Source organism: Dipodomys spectabilis, unplaced genomic scaffold (assembly GCF_019054845.1).
Source record: "Dipodomys spectabilis isolate Male_0828 unplaced genomic scaffold, ASM1905484v1 ptg000080l, whole genome shotgun sequence".
NCBI classification, from domain to species: domain Eukaryota; kingdom Metazoa; phylum Chordata; class Mammalia; order Rodentia; family Heteromyidae; genus Dipodomys; species Dipodomys spectabilis.
In genome coordinates, this window is record NW_024870757.1 from 3,579,712 (window position 1) to 3,599,738 (window position 20,027).

Genomic DNA, 20,027 nt, shown 5'->3' on the forward strand with positions numbered 1-20,027 from the left:
AAACCCAAGGCCTCATGCATGCAAGGCAAGCGCTCTACCACTGAGCCACCTTCCCAGGCCCAGGCTATGAGATTCTTATCTCCAGTGAACCACCAGAAAACTAGAGCTGTGGCTCAAAGTGGTAGAGTGCTCGCCTTGAACAAAAAAGCTCAGGGACAGCGCCCAGGCCTTGAGTTCAAGCCCCAGGTCCAACAAAAAAAAAAAAAAAAAAAAAGGAAAAAGAAAGGAAGAAAAAAAAAAGTCAAGATGCCAGTCTCCATATGGAGCTACTGGCCAGGCATCTGAACACATTTATCTTTAACCCCCTCCCTCCCAGCACACACCTGATGTCTCTTTCTCCTCTGGTCCTTGCTCAGTATTTACTTTTCTGGAATCTTCTACTTGAAGCAGTGAATATCCTGCAGCCGAGAGAACAAAGCGAGAGCCATCACCAAGAGGTGGAGAGTCATACTGGGGAGATGGAGTGTGGCATGGAAGGGCATCCCCTTCCCGTGGGACCCCAGGCTGCCGCCCCCCAGCCCCCCCACCCCCTCCCCGCCACTGGACACACCCTGCGCCTCGCGTCTCATCTCCTGCTGCACCATGAGAGCCAGCGCCGGCAGCCCCATGTCCTCCAGGACGCAGCCAGTGATGCCCCAGACCACAGACGCCACGCAGGATTCATGCAAGAGGAGGACCAGCTGGGAGCGGCTGGCCCGCTCCAGCTCCCCCGGCGGCAGTGCACAGTGGGTCAGCTCCTGGTACCTCTCCCCCAGCATCGCCTTGAACGCCTGGAACTCCTCCTTGTCCAACTCCCACAGCAGCCGGTACAGCTGGAAGCCAGAGAGCACGGGCAGCCTGCCAGCCTCCATGCCCATGCCGTGCCCAAGGGGGCCCTGTGGGAAGCACAGGACTCAGCGGGGCGCCCAGAAAGCAAGCAAGGTGCTCTCGGTCATGGAGGTCAGGCCCGAAGACCCAACCGGAACACCGTTTTCCAATCAGCACCCGACACAGAACACGACCCAGTACCCTGGTGTCAGAGTGTGCCAGGCACAGCCTAGCCAGTTTCCCGATCAGCCCAGTCCACATTCCCAGAGGTTCCTGGGTTTGAACCCACCATCCCGCCATGCCTCTCTTCCGCTGTGGCCTGGCTTGTTTTGAGATTAGGTCTGGCTTTCCGCCTGGGCTCTGGACTGGACTGACCTCAGCAGGTGACCATGCGCACCGTCATGCCCGGCTCCTTCCCCAAGATGAGGTCTTGTGGACCTTTGGGGTGGGCAGAGCATGAGGTGCCGGCAGGAGGCACTGCCACCGTGGGAGGGGCACCCCTGGAATGAACACATCCATCATCTGAAGGCACCAAGCTGGTGACAAGGCTGACACGAAGCCTACCCCAAGAGGAATAACCATAGAACATATGTGAAGAACTAAAATTTAAGGCTAAAAATGTGTGCAATAGGCCAGGCGCTAGTGGCTCACACCTGTCATCCTAGCTACTCAGGAGGCTGAGATCTGAGGATCATGGTTCAAAGCCAGCTGGGGCAGAAAAGTCCAGGAGACTCTCATCTCCAATGAACCATCAAAAAGCCAGAAGTGGGGCTGTGGCTCAAGTGGTAGAACGCTAGCCTTGAACAAAAGGTCTGAGGGACAGTGCCCTACAACCAGCACACATACCTATACACACTTGTGTGCACTGTGCAAATGGTGGACTATGTTGAAAACCCTAAAATACTCCTGGCAAAAATCTTGGTGGCAGGGCTGGGAATGTGGCTCAGTGGTAGAGTGCCTGCCTAGCATGCATGAAGCCCTGGGTTCCATTCCTCAGCATTACATATACAGAAAAAGCCAAAAGTGGGCTGGGAAGGTGGCTCAGTGGTAGAGTGCTTGCCTTCCATGCATGAGGCCCTGGGTTTGATTCCTCAGCACAGAAAAAGCTGGAGGTGGCACTGTGGCTCAAGTGGTAGAGCACTATCCTTGAGCTGAAGAGCTGAGGGATAGCACCCAGGCCCTGAGCTCAAGCCCCACGACCTATTTATTTGTTTGTTTGTTTATTTTGGGTCTGGTCATGGAGCCTAAACTCTGGGCCTGGGTGCTGTCCCTCAGCTCTTCAGCTCAAGGCTAGCGCTCTACCACTTGAGCCACAGCGCTACTTCCGGCTTTTTTCTTTTTGCTTATGTGGTGCTGAGGAATCAAACTCAGGGCCTCATGCATGCAAGGCAAGCGCTCTACCACTGAGCCACCTTCCTAGCCCCCCACGACCAATAGAAAGAAAGATAGAAAGAAAAGAAAGAAAGGAAGGAAGGAAGGAAGGAAAGAAGGAAGGAAGAAAGAAAGAAAGAGACAAAAGTGGTGCTGTGACTCAAGTGGTAGAGTGCTAATCTTGAGCAAAAAGAATCTTAGGGACAGTGTCCAGGCCCTGAGTTCAAGCCCCAGGACTGGCAAAAAATAAATGAATTCTCTCTCTCTCTCTCTAATACACACACACACACACACACACACACACACACACACACACATATCTTGGTGGCTTAAGACAAAGATTTTTTTTTTTTAAATCTCTCCTAAGCTCTGTGCTGGGACTGGAAAAACCACAAACCCCAAATCAACAACATGGAAGAAAATTCTGAAAACAAACAAACAACAACAACAACAAAACCCAAACCTTGTGCTCAATGTGTTAAAGTCTGGTCTTGACTGTAACCTTCATGAAGGAATGGTCGTAGGCCCATCTCCTCTGGCCCAAGTCAGAGTTGCTGAAGTTTGAAATCCCCCTGCTCCCTGAGCCCTCGTTCACATTTGATCCCAGGCGACTGAGACCACCACACTCACTCAGCACAAGAGCAGAAACAAGACAACAAAATCCAGCCAGGCACCACGGCTCACGCCTGTCACTCCAGCTACTTGGGAGGCCAAGACTGGAGGATCTCAATTTGAAGCCAGCCTGGGCAGGAAAGTCCATGAGACTCTCATTTCCAATGAACCATCAAAAAAGCCAGACGTGGAGCTGTGGCTCACATGGTAGAGCACTAACCTTGAGTTGAAAAGCTGAAGGACAACATCCAGCCAGGGCCCGAATTCAAACCCCAGGACCGAAACACACACACACATCCATTCAACGCTGTCCCCTCAAACTCCTCCCCCCCTCCATAGAACAAAGCCCAGACTTTAAATCTACCTCCCCCAACAAAGGGACGGTCTAGGACAAATAGGAAGCACATGTTGCTTACTCGATACAATTAGCTCTTCGACCAGAACCAATAACCAGTAGCTGTCAGGAAAGCCCACAAAGGAGTACCTGTGCTGGGTTCTGATGCAGTCCATGTACTTTGGGGCAGGAAGCAGCGTGACAGGGCTGGCAGGATGTGTGGGGTGAGACACAGGTGGGCAGCACCCTGCACACAGCACCAGCTGCCATTTGTTCGAGTCCCCAGCCTTGGGCTCAGCACAGCCTCAGGGGCTCAGCAGTCACGGTGGGTGTGCGGCTGGGCCCAGTGCCCAGCGCTGCCTTCCCAAAACACAGCCGCTGCACGGAGACACCGGGGAGCCTAATGTCCCACACCGGCCGTGTGGGCCACACCAGCCAGTCCAGCTCCGTCCACTGCAGGGATGGGCAGAGGGCAGAGGCCAGGGCCCGGGCATGGGCACGTGGGTCTGTCTGCAATGGAAAATCCTGTCTCCTCTGCCCCACCCAGGCTGGATCCTTTGTGGGGTGCGGCTAGGCACTCATGGTGATGGTGGCTGTGGTCTGTGGTCACTGGGGGGACTGAGGAAGCCCCCTCCCCGGGACAGCACTGAAATCAAGCAGCTCTCTTGCTGCCCCAGACAAGGCCTGGGTGCAGCCTCAGTTTCCTCACTCGATCAACAGAACCAACCCTTCTCCACTTTCACTTCGCCTCCCCATGACCAGAGAACACCTCACCAAAAACAACCATCAATGCACGCCCAACCCAGTAGCCGCCCCGGCTGCTGCCACACGAACACCGCACACCACATACCCACACGCACACACATACCGCACACCCGTGCTGCCAGCCTGGAACCGGGTGGCACTCCTGGAAGCTGAGTATTCAGAAAAATTGGATGCTTTCTACTTTGTTCTTCCAAGAGAGCCATCGGCCCCTGTGCTCTGAGCAGCTCAGGAGAATGAAGTGCACTGGAGAAAGGAGAGAAGGAGGGAGAGAAAGGGAGAGGAAAGGGGAGAGAGAAGAAAGGGGAGAGGGAGGAAAGGCCAAGAGGAGGAGGACTAGGAGAAAAGTGGAGAGGCAGGGAGGGAGGGAAGAAGAGAGAGAGGGAAGGAGAGAGGGAGGGAGGAGGGGGAGAGACAGAGGGAGAAACACCAGGACACCCCCCTCCCCCACAGGCCGCTCACCTCCAAGATCAGCTCCCACCCAGGGCTGACTGAAAACCACAGCAAAAATAGGCGGCCGGTGCCCCGCCCATGCACCCCCAGTCCCCGAGGCCAGGCATGTGTGTGGCCTCTGCCCATTGGTTGGGAGGCCTCGACGGGCAGCACCTGTGCCAGCACCTGCCCGCCATTACCGCCCCCTCCCCCACCCCCACCCAAGGCCTGAGGTGGAGCAGCCCAGCCCCAGCAGCCCCCAGCCACATGCACCCAGCTACAGGCTTCCCGCTGGTCCCAGTGGTCAACTCCATGGGGTGAACACTTTTGTTTTATTGTCTTGAGACACAGTCTTCCTCCCTAGCCGAGACTGGCCTCATGCAGGGGGCTGGGATTACAGGCATGAGCCACCACACCTGACTGTGGTTGAGTGCGTTTTCAGCATTCCAATGATTGAGCATTAGTATTAATGAAGGCTTTTGCGCTTACCGCAGAACAAGGTGGGGAATGTGGGAAGCACGTGGAGATAAACTTGCTTCACTATGCACGGAGTGACGAAACCTCGAAGCTATAAACCTCAGAGGTTCACCAAGGCAAAGCACACTCAGGGAACAGAATACGGGGGCCCAGAAGAACTCCAAACAGCACAGCTGCCTACGCAGGAGGAAAGATGAGCTTTCCACAACCAAGCTCAGCCGGCCGCACACCCACAACGGACAGCCTCTTCCCTGTGTGCAAACCCAGCTCCGGGGATTCTGTAAACCCAAACAGGGAAGACCAGACTCGCTTCTCGTGCAAGAGAAGTTTATCCTCACGTGGAGAGTGGGACACATGACCCACGGTGCCACGGCAGGAGTTTATATACTGCGTGGAAATGTCTCTAATGTATGCCAGTGAAAATCAGAAAGAAAGCCAGGCACCAGTGGCCCATGCCTGTCATCCTAGCTACTTAGAAGGCTGGGATCTGAGGATTGCGGTTCAAAGCCAGCCCAGGCAGGAAAGTCCGTGAGATCTGATCTCCACTAAACCAACAGAAAACTGGAAGTGGCGCTGTGGCTCAAGTGGTAGAACACTTGCCTTGAGCTGAAGAGCTGAGGGACAGCGCCCAGGCCTAGAGTTCAAGCCCCAGGACTGACAAAAAAAATCATTAAAATCTCACCCATGCTGACTGCAGGCCCTTGTGTGCAAGCCTAGTGTTGGAACTGAGATTTCCCAGGGTGAGCACCCCTAGCCCTGCTGGTATTGGCTCCCAAGTGTCCCCAGGTGGGGCTCATGTGGAGCCCCAGGGAATCCCCTGGTCTCTGGCTGGGTTCCAGGACACAGGACCTCATCGCTTTGCATTGATAACTTCATGAGGCACACCTCGAACACCGGGTGCAGAGCCTTCTTCTCCCTCTCCCTCCCTCCCTCCTTCCAACTGAACCAAGGCCTCACACTTCCTACGCAGGCAGTTCATCTCTTTGGCCCTATTTCTTACGTGACTTGCTTTTCATATAGGGTCTGGTGTTTTGCCCAAGTCAACTCAAACCACAGTCCTCTTATCTACCTTCACCTGCATACATATGTGCCACCATAGTGGGCTTGCTGGCCAAGGTGAGCTCTTGTTCACTTGGTTTGCTTTGAACCATCATCTTTCCAATTTCCACCTCTTGAGTAGCTGGGATTACAGGTGTGAGCCACCACAGCCATCCTTCAACAGCTTTTTTTTTTTTTTTTGTCTGTTATGGGGCTTGAAATTGGGGCCTAGACCCTGTGCCTGAGGTTTTTTCACCCAGGGCTAGAGCGCTACCACTTGAACCACAGTGCTACTTCTGGCTTTTTGAGATTCTTGGGAGATAAAGAATCTCAGACTTTCCTGCCCTGGCTGGCTTTTTTTTTTGGTCGTTGTCGTCGTCGTCCTGGGGCCTGAACTCTGGGCCTGGGTGCTGTCCCTCAGCTCTACCACTTGAGCCACAATGCCACTTCCGGCTTTTTTCTTTTTGCTTATGTGGTGCTGAGGAATCCAACTCAGGGCCTCAGGCATGCAAGGCAAGCGCTCTACCACTGAGCTACCTTCCCAGCCCCCCCCCCCCCCCCCGCTCCCCCATGGCTGACTTTGAACCACAATCCTCAGGTCTCAGTCTCTGGAGTAGATAGGATGACAGGCGTGAGCCACTGGTGCCTGGTGTTAGAATCGCCAGAGCGAGGGGCCAGGACCACAGCCTCCAGCTCTGTTCTCCAAGCATGCAGGCAGCTTCTTGAGCACATGCTTTGCCTGCTCAGCCAAGTTGGGGCTCCCTAGGCCCTTTTGGGGGGCTGGGCACTGGGCAGGGGTGTGTGGCTTTCTGCAGCCCTCCCCAGCCTGCTGACCCCATGCATAGAGCCTCTAGAGACCACATCCTTCCCAGGGCATGGGGTTTTTAACCTCCTCCAGATGGGAGAGGGAAGAGGGGGCCTGGGACACAAAACGTCCTCAGGGTGGAAGTGCAGAGTGCTGGTTAGATGCTGAGTTCTCTTAGGGGCACCAGCTCCCAGGGGCCACACAGAGCCAGCTTCTCCTGGACGCCCCCACACTTCCCCTGGGAGTGTCTGGACGGGCCGGGGAGCAGGGTGTGGGGTATGGGACACGTCCAGACAAGCCAGGGTGCAGGGCTTCCCTATACGCTGTGCCTGATGAAGTCAGCAGGCTACGAATGGCTCCTGGAGACAGCAGCTGTGTTGCCTGCATGCACTGACGTAATACTCCTAGCATCCCATGAGCCAGGAATCCCGCGCCCACGTGCAGACCCGGCAGGCACCCTGTGGTGTCCCCGCCGGGCAGTGGGTGTCAACGCCCCCACCCCGGGGTCGTTCTGCAGTACCAGCTGAGCACACAGCGCGTGGGGGGTGGTCAGGACCAGGGGAGGGTCAGCCCCACTCCAGGACATCATGGCCACATGGCAAAAGTCCATCATAGCTGGACACTGGTGGCCCACGCCTGTGATGCATTTGGGAAATAGCTGTGAGCCTGGTGGGCAGCTCATGCCTGCAATCCCAGCCACTGGGAAGCGAAGGCAGGATGTGGAGCGGCTGAGTCAGCTCAGACAGGCAGCAAGACCCCACTCTGGAGCAAAACAAAAACAAATGGGGCCTGGGACAGTGGCTGGCACCCAAATCCTCACTGCCTGGAGCGGGAATGGAATCCTGCCCTGGGAGGCCTATTAACTCTTGGTGATGGAACTCCAGCAAACGATCGTGTAGGGCTTTTAGGATCCACACAGGACTGGATGATCTCACCTAAGCCCCCAAGTATCAGGAAATACAGGTGTGTACCACTACTCTCAGCCCAGTAATAATCCTATGAATCCAATCTTAAGAGTGGAATTGTTTCACATCACCCATGAGGAACTTGCAATCCATTGAACGACCTGAGTGTTCTATGCACCCCTGTTCTCTCACTGTTAAAGAAAGCAGCATGGCGGAGAGGTCATCTTCCACCATGTCACAGGGTTCCTGATGAGGCCCAGGCAAGGGCTCGAGACAGGCTTGGTGGTCAAAGACTCTGCTTTTGTCTGATCTGGATGACTGATTTGCACGAGATGAGAAAGAGCCTCAGTGAGACTGCTAGGAGAACAGGAAGAAGGCAAACCATCAGCCCCCTTTCACTGTCCCCACAGCCAGCCCCTGGCAGGTGAAGGTGGAGAAAGTCTTTCAACTCCCACCTCTCCTCAGTCCCATCAACTGCTTCCCAAAACTCATCCAGATATATAGCTTTATTGGGGGTTAAAACGCCAGTTTGAGAAAAGACAGAAATGGTGTCATGGTGAACATCATTCAGTGGCTTGTCCAGGACCTCGGAATCCATTAAAACCAGGAAAACCACAGGGGGCTGGGGTGGCAGGGACTTTACCTTCCTGAACAAATGGGTGAAGAGGCCTGCCCCACCCCATGTTCTCCAATCCAGAGGCATCCTGCCCCATCCTTGTGTTGTCCAATCAGGAGGCTCCCCACTCCAGTGTTTGCCAATCAGGAGGCACCTTGACCTCAACGTTCTCCAACCAGGAGGTGCCCTGTTCTACCCTGCCCAGCCCCGGTGTTCTCCAATTGAGAGGCTCCCCTGCTGCTGGGGTAGCTCAGGCCACGCCCCTATCCTCCATGGCTCTCAGGCACTCACAATGTGCAGCTCTGGGTCTCTCTCCTCCACCGTCCTCAGAAGGGCCCATGATTCCTCATCCAAGTCACCCTTTCCCATCCTGCAAAGATCCAGATGGAAAAGCTCGATTAACTCAGGTATGGGTTTGTTTTTCTGCATGCCCTGTGTCTGCATGACTTGCTCCCAGGATGAGTCTGGGAGGGCCAGCAATGGAACCCGTGGTGTGCTGCGCTGTGCCCACTCTCCTCCCTCCTCACAGACAGATAAAGGCCCTGGGCCATGCCCATTTCTGTGGTGTAAAATCTGCTAAACAATGGGGATCGATCTCAAGATATTTTTTTTCATGCCACTGAGGCCACACACCTGTAGGTATGTATGTGTGTGTGTGTGTGTGTGCGCGTGCGTGTACACATGTGCTCACGCACGCACATGTATGTATGTCTAGGACCCTACCATGTAAGCCCAGCTGAAGATGACAGACGTGTGCCACTGCATCCAGCTATGAGTTGAGATGAGGTCTCACAAACTATTCTGTATGAGCTGGCCTTTCAATCTGTCATCTTCCTATTCTTCGCCTCCTGAGTAACTATGATTACAGATGTAAGTCCCTGGTACCTGGCTCAAAGGCTCAGTTTAAGATGGGCGACAGCCTGACTAACCCACTGTAAGCTGAAAATACTTTTAAAGTCACCAGCGAGATTGAGTCATGAAACACCACACTCGGCTAAGATTTGAGAGTAGGTCCTGCTGACTGTTTTGCCCAGGGGTCTCAAACCATGATCTTCCCACCTACTCAGGAGCTGGGACTACAGGTGTGAACCACTGTGCCATCCTGAATGGTGCTCTGTGGAGTTGCAGCCCCAGCCCTATTCTGTAACGAATAAGATCTCATGTACTGAAGGGGAAATAGTAACTGTGTATGGGTACACCTCCTCATCGTCAAATCCAGAAAGCTGAACTCAGGGCTCTCTGCACGAATAGAAGTTATATTTCCAGACATTACGGAGCATAATTTGAGTTATAGAAGTGACAAGTGCCGTTTAAGGATACAGGTGGACCTGTTGCAACAATGAGAAGTACAAGTTGTCATGTCCAAAACGAGCTTTACAACGTTGGTGCGGGTGGGGGGGGGGGGAGGAGAAGGATTGGGATTGGGGGGGGAGGGGGAGGCTGGGAAGGGATGTGAAGGGTAAACCAAAGGAGGAGGCTGCAATGCTTGGTAAGAAATGTACGCATTATCCTGCCCATGTAATTGTAACCCCTCTGTACAGTCTGTTCTCAAATAAAATTAAATTAAAATTAAAAAAAAAAAAAAAGAAGTGACAAGTGCCACCAGCGCTCTCCACTGGGTTTTCTTCTTAGAGTCTTACTCTCAAAATTAACCAGGCTAAGAGAGGGCAGAGTGTGTAGGTTCCAAGGGGGATGAGATCGTCCTGTCCTGTGAAGCTGCCTGCCCTAGGACCCCTTCTTAGCCCCCAGCCCAGCCCAACTCCGACTCACCAGAGGACCTTCAGGGGACACTGCGGGTGTTGTAGGGCCTTGCACAGCAGGGCTACCCCACTGTAGTCCAGGGAGTTGCTGCTCAAGTTTAGCCCCTCTAGAGTCTTGCTGTGGGTAAGAATGTCCCACAGGTCCCCACAGCAAGCGCTGGTTAAGCCACATCCCTGAAGCCTGGAACACAATTGGGGTGTAAGCGCAGCCTGCAGGTTTCCCCGTGCCCCCCCGCCTGCGAACCCAGCTCTGCACAGACCCCACTGACACCCTAACTCAGTGGAAGTTGGTCTTGAGTGTACACCACATGCCTTGAACACATCTTGAGCTATTGAATCATGAGTAGAATGTGCCCCCCCTCAATTCATCCATGGAAGTCCTAATCCCCAGTTCCTCAGAATCTGACTGTATTCCAAGACAGGTCACTATGGAGTCAGTGGCAGTTGAAACAAGGGCGTGAAGGTGGACAGAGCCTGCTCAGGTATCCTTTTAAAAATAGGGAATGTATTGGGTTTTTTTGGGGGGGAGCGGGGGAGAGGGGACACAAGAATGGAGGGGGAAGAAGGATGAGCAAATACAGTCATGGTATTCAGTACACACTATGTAAAAAGTGAACTATGCAACTTGTGGGTGGTATGGGGAAAGAGAAGAAAAGGGTGACATTGCCCCCCCCCAAATTTTGTACTCATCACCTGACTTATGGAACTGTAACCCCTTTGTACAACTCCTCATAACACATTTAAAAAATAAAAATAAGGAAATTTTAAGCTGGGTCTGGTGGTGCACACCTGTAATCCTAGCATGCTGGGAGACAGCCCCCGGCCCCAAGCTCCCCCCCCACCCCAGACAGAGACAGGGCACACCCACCCAAGGGTCTGTATGCGACAGTGGGGATACACCAGAGCTTCACACAGCAACTTGACGCCAGCATCTCCCAGCGCATTGACTCCTATCTGCAAATGTCTCAGGTTCTGGTTGTACATGAGGACTGGAACGAGGTAGTGGCAGCCATGGGTGGAGAAGCCACACTCCGTTATGCTGCAAGAGGTCAGGTGTGGTGAGACAGAGCCGCCATTCCTCCAGCAAGGCCCAAGCCACCGTGGCTCTAACCCACTCGGGCTGCACTTTCACTGATATGTGCAAGCCACAAGAAAGGCTTCCCATCTGAATCCTCATGTATTAAAGTGCACAGAGTAAAAGGCTTCATTATGACACTTATACAAGCACATCATGTACCGTGATCATTAATATTCACCCCTCTACCCCTCTGCTATGCTTTTTGTTTTTGGTGGTGGTGGTGGTGGTGTGTGTGTGTGTGTGTGTGTGTGTGTGTGTGTGTGTGTGTGTGTGTGTGTGTGTGTGTGTGTATGTGTTTGTGTGCGTGTATACTGGGACTGAACTCAAGGGCCTGATCACTGTCCCAGAGCTTTTTCACACAAGGCTGGTGCTCTGCCACTTGAGACACACAGCTCCACTTCTGGCTTTTTGGTAGTTAATTAGAAGTTAAGAGTCTCATGGATAATCCTGCCTAAACTGGCTTTGAACTCTGATTATCAGATCTCACCCTCCTGAATAGCTAGGATTATAGGCATAAGCCACTGGCACCCAGCTTACACGGCTTTGTTGTTTGCTGGAGACAGGGTCTCACTGTGCAGCCCCATCTGACCTGGAACTTGCTATGAGGCCCAGGCTGGCCCTGACCTTAGGAGGCTGTGGCCTCTACTTCCTGAGTCCTGGGATTACAGGCATGCATTACCATGTTCACCTTTTTTTTTTTTTTTGATCGGGTGTAGGGCTTGAACTCTGGACTTGGGCACTGTCCCTGGGCTCTTCAGCTCAAGGCAAGAGCTCTACGGCTTGAACCACAGCACCACTTCCGGTTTTCTATTGGTTTATTGGAGATAAGGGTCTCACAGACTTTCTTGCCCGGGCTGGCTTTGAACCTCGATCCTCAGATCTCAGCCTCCTGAGTAGCTAGGATTACAGGTGTGAGCCACCAGCGCCCGGCTCCATGCTTACCTTTTAATCTGTAAAACTATGGAGAGTGAGGCCTTCTGCTTTATTTTTTCATTCTTTAGGTGTTTTGTAGGTACTTTTGGGCTTCCTATAAATTCCATACACGTTTTTAAATTTACTTTTTCAGCTCAACTCAACAACGAAACAAAAATGTTTCATTTCTACTGGTGTTTGCTCAGAATCATACATACTTGCCTTGTTTTCTCACATAAATTCTCACATGTATTTCTGGGTCCCTATACCCACGTTTTTATATAACCTTCCACCAGAAAGTCTGCTCCTATCTTTCTATGTAGCATCATTTCCTCGTTTTGTGGCACACAGGCTGAAGTCTTGGCCATAGACATCTACCTGGCCCATCCTAGCTCCACTGTAGCCCAGTCCTATATGATGCACACACACACACATACACACACACATACACACACACACACTCTGGGTGATGACAGACTATGCACTAGGCCTGTGAGCCAGCCGCCCAGGCACCAGCCTGCCCTGAGGGACAGCTCCATGGAGTATGTGCTAGGTGGAAGGCCACACAATGACTACACATTGGCCTTCCTGCACAGACAGACTCAGCTCCAGCACTGACCACAGGAAAACCTACCACAGGGACCTCAGGCTGCAATATGGGAGCTGCAGAGCCTCACAGAGAATCTCCAGGCCTTCGTCCTTCAGGATGTTCAAACTCAGGTCCAGATGTCTCAGGGTGCTGTTCCTCACAAGCATCTCTGAGAGAGCCGGGCAACACTGCTGGCTGACGTAGCAGCATGCCAGCCTGTGGGGCAGAGTGGGGGACACAGAGGGGTGAACTGGGACCCGCACCCGCAGGGCCTCCTGATGCGCACACCATGATGAGCACCTCCACCAAGGGTGGCGGCTCACGCCTCTAAGCCAAGCACCCTGGAGGCTGAGATCTGAGGATCACAGTTCAAACCCAGCCCTGGCAGAAAAATCCAGGAGATTTTTTTAAATCTCCAATTAACCAGCAAAAAGCCAGAAGTGTGGGTGTGGCCAGAGTGGTAGAGCGCCAGATTTGCGTGAAAAAGCCAAGCAAACGCACAGATCCCCGGGTTCAAGCCCTAGAACCGACACAATGGTCAATTGGTGAGGTTTGGGCCAGTAGCCCCGGATCCCCCCCCCCCCCGACCTCCGCTCTCCCAGCAGCCGCACCCTGCCACTCACTCTAGGAAGTCCAGGACGGCTTCGGGGCAGCTCAAGGCCGCACACAGTTGGCCCACACCGGTGTCTAGGTAGTTGCAGGTCAGGCTCAGCTGCCTCAGCTTCTTGTTGTGGGTCAGGACCCAGGCCATGGTGTCGCAGTGGTCGGCAGAGAGGCTGCAGTCCTCCAGGCTGGAGAGAGAAGGCGTGGTGTTCCCACCAAACCCCACACGCCTCGCCCCAGGGCCCCACAGATTGTCCACCCTCGTCACCATCACCAAGGTATGGCCACGAGACTGTAGGCACAGGTGGGCACAGGCATATGTGACGTCACCCATTGTACGTACCTTGGTAGGTGATGTCACCTCCCTAAAAGGTCTGTTCCTCCCTCCCCCCCCCCACCCACCTCTTCCACCTGCCCTGGCTGCACCCCAGCCGCACTGTGGCGGCCTAACAAAGCCGTCGCCACCGCACCCCACCTGGCCTTGGGTGAGCAGGTCCTCATCATTCTGGTTCTGTACAGTGACACCTCAAAGGGCACCCCGCCAAGAGGCCTTGAGGCAGAATTCAGCAGGGCTGTTTCAGAGGTGCCAGGCTAGTGATGGCGATTCTCTACCACAGCAGTCACTGGCGCTGTGTGTGTGTGTGTGTGTGTGTGTGTGTGTGTGACACCATCTAAACCCAGAGACAATTGAATAAAGATGGAAACAATTAGAACTGGTGTCTAGAAATTAAGTCACCGTGGCAAATCACCCAGTTCATGGCCCCCTACCAGTCTCTGGGATGGTTGTGTGGCAATACACAGAAGGATTGAAATTTGAAGCCTTGGAAAAAGTGAAAAAGAATCCAAATGGATGAGTTGTTCAAGTGACATGCTGGCCTAGCAAAGCTAACACCCTAGGTTCTGCAGTATGGGGGAGGGGGAAGCAGAGAGAGAGGAAGGAAGGAAAGAAAGAGGGTAGAAGGAAGGAAAGAAAGAGGGTAAAAGAAAGGGAGGGAAGCCAGGCGCTGGTGGCTCACACCTGTAATCCTAGCTACTCAGGAGGCTGAGATCTGAGGATCGCGGTTCAAAGCCAGCCCGGGCAGGAGAGACCCTGAGACTCCTATCTCCAATAAACCACCAGAAAACCAGAAGTGGCGCTGTAGCTCAAGTGGTAGAGTGCTTGCTTTGAGCTGAGAGACAGCGCCCAGGCCCGGAGTTCAAGCCCCAGGACCGACAAAAAAAAAAAAAGAAGAAGAAGAAAGGGAGGGAGGCTGGGAGAGGAAATAATCCACAGAAGAATAATCCACAGAAAGAATCCACAGAAGCTGAATGGAACAGAATCCTCCAGAGTGGCTAGGCCTATCAAGACACTATGATCTGTGTCTCAGGAGGCAGAATTTACATGTGGATAACATGCAGATAATATATGGATATTAGAAAACAGGACAGAGGGGCAGGAGAGATATCCCCCACCCCCTGCCCTCTCTGGAGTGGGCAGGGCCTGGCATGTGTGGAGACTCACTTCAGGCTTTCAATGTTGCAGGTTGGGTGGCCCAGGGCTTCACAGAGCAGGTACACATCTTCACAGGACAGCTTCATGCTGCTGATGCTCAGGTATCTTATATTTGGGTTCTGAATGAATATATCAAAGAAAAGCCGCATCTCACCATTTAAGACCACACCCTTCATCCTGCAAAGCAGAGGAAAGTGCTGATGAGTTTCACCTAACAACCTGAAAGCACCGCTGGAGGTGGGGCCTGGACCATCTCGTACAACCCAGAATGAACCCAGATGCTACGGCTGCACCTGGACCATCTCGTACAACCCAGAATGAACCCAGATGCTACGGCTGCACCTGGACCATCTCGTACAACCCAGAATGAACCCAGATGCTACGGCTGCACCTGGACCATCTCGTACAACCCAGAATGAACCCAGATGCTACGGCTGCACCTGGACCATCTCGTACAACCCAGAATCAACCCAGATGCTACAGCTGCACAACTAAGTGCTCGCTTCATCCGCTACACACAGGGACATGGAGAAGTGTCTAGAAACCTTGTGTATTGTCCTAGTACAGGAAGTTACTGGAATCTGAACACAGAGGCAGGCTCCCCAGCTTTCTGCCATACCCTAGAAAGCCCCCCACTGCAAAGAATGGCTTCAGCAGCCCTCAGTGATGTTGAGCGTGAGAGATTCTGCTCAGACAACTCAGAGAGCATGCAAAACTTCATCTCCACTGGAAGCCAGCAGTGAGACTCTGTGCAGGACCAGTTGGGTTGTGTGGGTATTGAGCTTACTTGAGGCTTTGGAGGAGACAATGGGGCTCCCTCAGATGGCTGTACAAGGCTACACATGCTGACTCATTCAGAATGCTGTCTTTCATCTGGAGATCAAAGAGGTATTCATTTCTCCTGAATACTGAGCATATTTGGTCCCAGCAGACAAGACTGGAATCCAACCTGTCATGGTGGAGAAAAGAAGGCCTCCTGTGGTTGAGGAGTCAAATTCAGCCATCCACAGCACAGAAGAAGAATAAATGAGAAAGTGGGAATGTGGCTTAGTGCTAGAGTGCTTGCCTAGCATGCACGATGCCCTGGGTTCAATTCCTTGATACCATGTAAACAAAAAGCTGGAAGTGGCACTGTGGCACAAGTGGTAGAATGCTAGACTTTAGCAAAAAGAATCTCAGGGACAATGCCCAGGCCCTGAGTTCAAGCCCCAGGACTGGCATATTATTATTATTAATAATTATTATTATTAATAATAATATAAATTAATCAGGTGCTGGTGCTTCATGCCTGTTACTCCAGCTACTCAGGAAGCTGAGATCTGGAGGATTGCTGTTTGGAGCCAGTCTGGATAGACAAATCCAAGAGACTCTTTAGCTTTAACTAAGTAGCAGAAAACTGGAACTGAAGGCATGTCTCAAGTAGCCAAGCAACAACCTTTCATGAAAATGCCAAGCGAGAGCACAAGGCCCTGAGTTGAATCCACAGTGCTGGCATACAGAAGGAACTGAATAGAAGAAACAGATCTTTCCTTGGGAAAGAGTGCTGATGGCTCTGGTCTGTAATCTTAGATACTCAAGAGGCTGAAATCTGAGGATCATAGTTCAAAGCCAGCCCTGGGGAAAAAAAAGTCTGTGAGACTCTTATCTCCAATTAGCCAGCAAAAAAGCCAGAAGTAGAGCTGTGGCTCAAGCAGTAGAATACCAGCCAGACTTGAGTGATACAGAACTCAGGCCCTGAGTTCAAACCCTATACTGTCTCTCACACACACACCAGGTGAGCATCTATGCCAATCATGTCCCCACTTAATACCCACTGAGCACTTGGCCAGACCCTGAAAACAGAAGAGAAAGGAAGCCAGTAGAAGGACTCACACAGGTCTGTGTGGTTGCTTTGCCCAGATATTTTCGATGCAGAGACTCAATTTCTTCAAGCTACGACAGAATTTTAAGCAGTACGAGAAGATGATCAAGTCTATATTGTCCAGGATTAAGCAGTTCACTTTCTTGATGGGCTCCATCACCTCCCTGACAAAATCATCATTCTGCATCTCAAACAGACAGTAAGACAGTTTGGAGAAGTCCACCTGACTCTGGAGATCTTCATTCTCGTTGACTCTCCTCAGGCTCTGGTGACACAGCTGCTTCACTTCCTGGCTGGGTTGAAAGCCAAAAAACGCATCCAGCTTTCGTTGCTCGTTTTCGTGTAGAAGGCCCATGAGAAAACAACCCAGAAAAATCCAGTTTTTTTTCGTTCTGTCTAAGTAGGTCATCAGGAGCACATCTACACTGGCCACAGCGGGGTGATGGTGCTCACTGGGGTTCTTGAGCACATGAAACAAGGCAGCACAGAACTCTTGGACAGACAAGTGGAGGAAGGAGTAGCAGTCCGCATGCTCCTTGAGCAGGACCTTGGTGTCCAGCAGCGTGGCAATGTCAGAGGTGGCAATCCCGTTTCTCCCCAGCATGTCCTCAGGAAACACAAACGTGTTGGTCCACATGCCCTCTGCAGCCAGGGCGCACAGGCCTTGCAGCTGCCCTCGGCCTTGTGGACTGGGACCATGGGCACCCCTGGGGGTGAACGCGTGAAGGATGAAGGAGGTATACAGGGTGGTGGTGCACCGGCAGACCTCGGCAGGCTCTTGCCCCCTTTCCATCTCCTGTTTCAGGCACGTGCATACAAGCCAGCAGAGCAGCGGCATTTCGCACAGCCTGGAGAGCTGTTTGTTCTCCTGAACGGCATTGAAGGCCTGCACAGCCTGGCCCCAGTTGGGGAGTATGGATGAGAAATAGAGCTTCTTACTGTAGTCATCGAAGCCCATCATTACTTGCACCTGGACATCCTTCAGATTTTTCTCCAGCTCCTGGGAGAGATCTGGTGTGGTGGCAATGATCAAAGAGGATTCTGGGAACATTTTCTTCCTCAGTAAACTGCTCACCAGCACAGGGACTGGCTGCTGCTCCTCCCAGTCACTGCACAGCTCCGCTTCGGATTGGTTCAAGTCACATTTTAGTTTTTCGAAGCTGTCGATGATGAACAAGAGTCTCTCTGGCTGGGCTGTGATTTCTATGCCGGGGACAGAGGGCTCATGCCATTCTCTGGAGATGAGTTCAGCAAGGCTTGTGGCCGGAAGCTTTTTCAGCTCTCCACAGCAGAAGTAGAAGATATAGGAGAACCGGTCCTGCCCGATGATGCCGTCTGACCAGGCTAGAATAATCTTCATTAGAAGCATCGTCTTCCCAATTCTCTTGACCCCTTGGAGGACCACTGTGTACGACTGTTTCTCAGTGGCCTCTGGCCTCAGAAACAACTCTAAGTACTGACGCTCTTCCTGAGTGATTTTCTGGTGGAAGAACTCTGCCACGTCTGTGATGGTGTTCCTGCGCCACATGTCGCTGAACTTCTCCTTCACGTGAGCTCGGTACTTCCTTGTGTGGCCTGTGTCAGCAAGCATCAAGGAAAAGAAAAACACAGTTTATCAACAGTCAAAGAAAGTTAGGTGTTTTCAACACTGGCCAGCTGCATCTGTTGGTCGTGTCAACAGAACTTGAGGACATTCTTATTTCTTTTTTCCACAGGGAAATCACAGCAAAGCGGAATGGTTGTGGCTGTGTCCACAAAGTCTAAAATGTCAGTGCTGGCATTACCCCTGCCTTCTACAGCAAGTTTGCCAACCCCTCCACAGATGGACATGTGAATGCATGTGCATGCATGTGCACACGGGCGTGCACGTGTGTACACCCCCCCACACTGGACTAACTGTAACCAAATGTAAAAAATCTGACCATGATAGAGGACAACAGCCATCCACGCTGGACCACCTATAACCACCCGTACTAAATGCAACTCACAGGTAGACCACCTACCCATACTGGACCACCTATAATAACCTGTACTAAATACAACCCATGGTAGAACACCTACTTGTACTGGCCTGCCCACAACCACCGGTAACTAAGTGAAGTTGTTTCCTACATGCAGTGATAATATATTCCCACAGGAAATACCATCTGACCCCACGAGAGAAAGCTGCAGAAGCCGCTGACTGACATGAGCAGCATTGTGCCCGTGCCCCGTGCCCTTACCTGTGCTCTCCCTCATGGCCTTGACACAGAGGTCCTTCCTGTTGATTTTGAGGAAGACCCTGCCGGTCACAGCCCAGGCCTGTGGCCCATCATAGTGCTTGGTGAGCAGGTTGGCCAGGCCTTCCTTGGACGCTCTCTTCACCTCAGACCAGGGAATTTGCTTGAGTCCAAGCTCCTCAGCTTCCTGCTTGAGGAGCTCCTTGAATTTCACCAACTCTTTCCTGCTGAGCTCCTCTAGGTACCACATAAGGCCAAAGTCAGAGAAGAAAGACGACGCCATTTCATCCAGAGAAGAACAGTCTTCTGAGAGACAGCCACTAGGAACAAGACATTAATGGAATCTATGTAGAAAAAAATAATCATGGTAGCAGCAAGTGATTCAAGCCCCAGTACAAGCACAAGAAAGTCACGAACGGTGCTGGAAAAACTGAAATTCCACATGTCAAAATAAATAAATGAATAGACCTAAAGACCCCAACTCTTACACAGAAATAAGCAGTAAAGAAAAAAGCCAGGGGGAGGGACCCAGACATAGTGGCTCATGCTTGTAATCCTAGCTCCTTAGAAGGCTGAGATTGGAAAGTTTATGTTCAGAACCATCCTGGGCAAAAGTTCAATGAACTACCCCCAACCAGCATTTGCCAGGTGTTCACTGTTTCCCAGCTATCATGGGAGGCTGAAACTGGAGGACTGTGCTTCCAGGTTAGCCTGGGAAAACAATGTTTATGAGTCCACATCTCAATAGAAGAACTTGGCCAGGTGCCAGTGGCTCACACCTGTAATCCTAGCTACACAAAGGTTGAGATCTGAGGATCATGGTTCAAAGCCAGCCTGGTCAGGAAACTCCATGAGACTCTTTATCTCCAATAAACCACCAGAAAACCAGAATGGTGCTATGGCTCAAATGGTAGAGTGCTTGCCTTGAGCTGAAGAGCTGAGGGACAGTGCCCAGGCCCAGAGTTCAAGCCCCCCCCCCAAAAAAAAAGGAACTTGGGCATGCTGCCAAGGTCCCTAAAATAGGATTGTGGGCTGTGCTGACCTGGACAAAAAGCAAGATCCTGTCTCAAAAACAAGCAGAGCAGAAGGGGCTGGAGGCTCTGAGCACATGGTTGGTGGCTGGTTAGGGAGGTTTTTGGTTGGTGATCTCTGCCATTCCGTGGCTCAAAACTACAGAACGCAGGTCTCTGACAGCTCATGTGGTACTCTCCCTGTGAGTGTCTCCACACGGGCACCTGCTCCAAGGGCAGTGGTCATTAGAGCAAGGTCCACTTACTCCACATACATCCTCATCTTAGTCAAGTAAATCTACAGTAACCTTCCACTGCCATATTCTGAGATACCAGGGGACAGA

At 52.2% G+C, this 20,027-nt stretch overlaps 1 protein-coding gene across 1 annotated transcript; it reads right to left on the reverse strand.

Moving 5' to 3' along the window:
- Positions 1-3,418: 3,418 nt before the first annotated feature.
- Positions 3,419-19,002, reverse strand: LOC122110617 (NACHT, LRR and PYD domains-containing protein 4-like). Its single transcript, XM_042683198.1, has 10 exons — positions 18,677-19,002; positions 16,466-18,029; positions 15,381-15,542; positions 14,603-14,770; positions 13,122-13,289; positions 12,544-12,714; positions 10,788-10,958; positions 9,930-10,100; positions 8,451-8,529; positions 3,419-3,577 (listed from the first exon to the last, which is right to left on the reverse strand). Exons 1-10 carry the CDS (start codon positions 18,954-18,956, stop codon positions 3,419-3,421), a joined length of 3,093 nt encoding a protein of 1,030 aa, XP_042539132.1. The 5' UTR covers positions 18,957-19,002.
- Between the last annotated feature and the right edge of the window lie 1,025 nt (positions 19,003-20,027).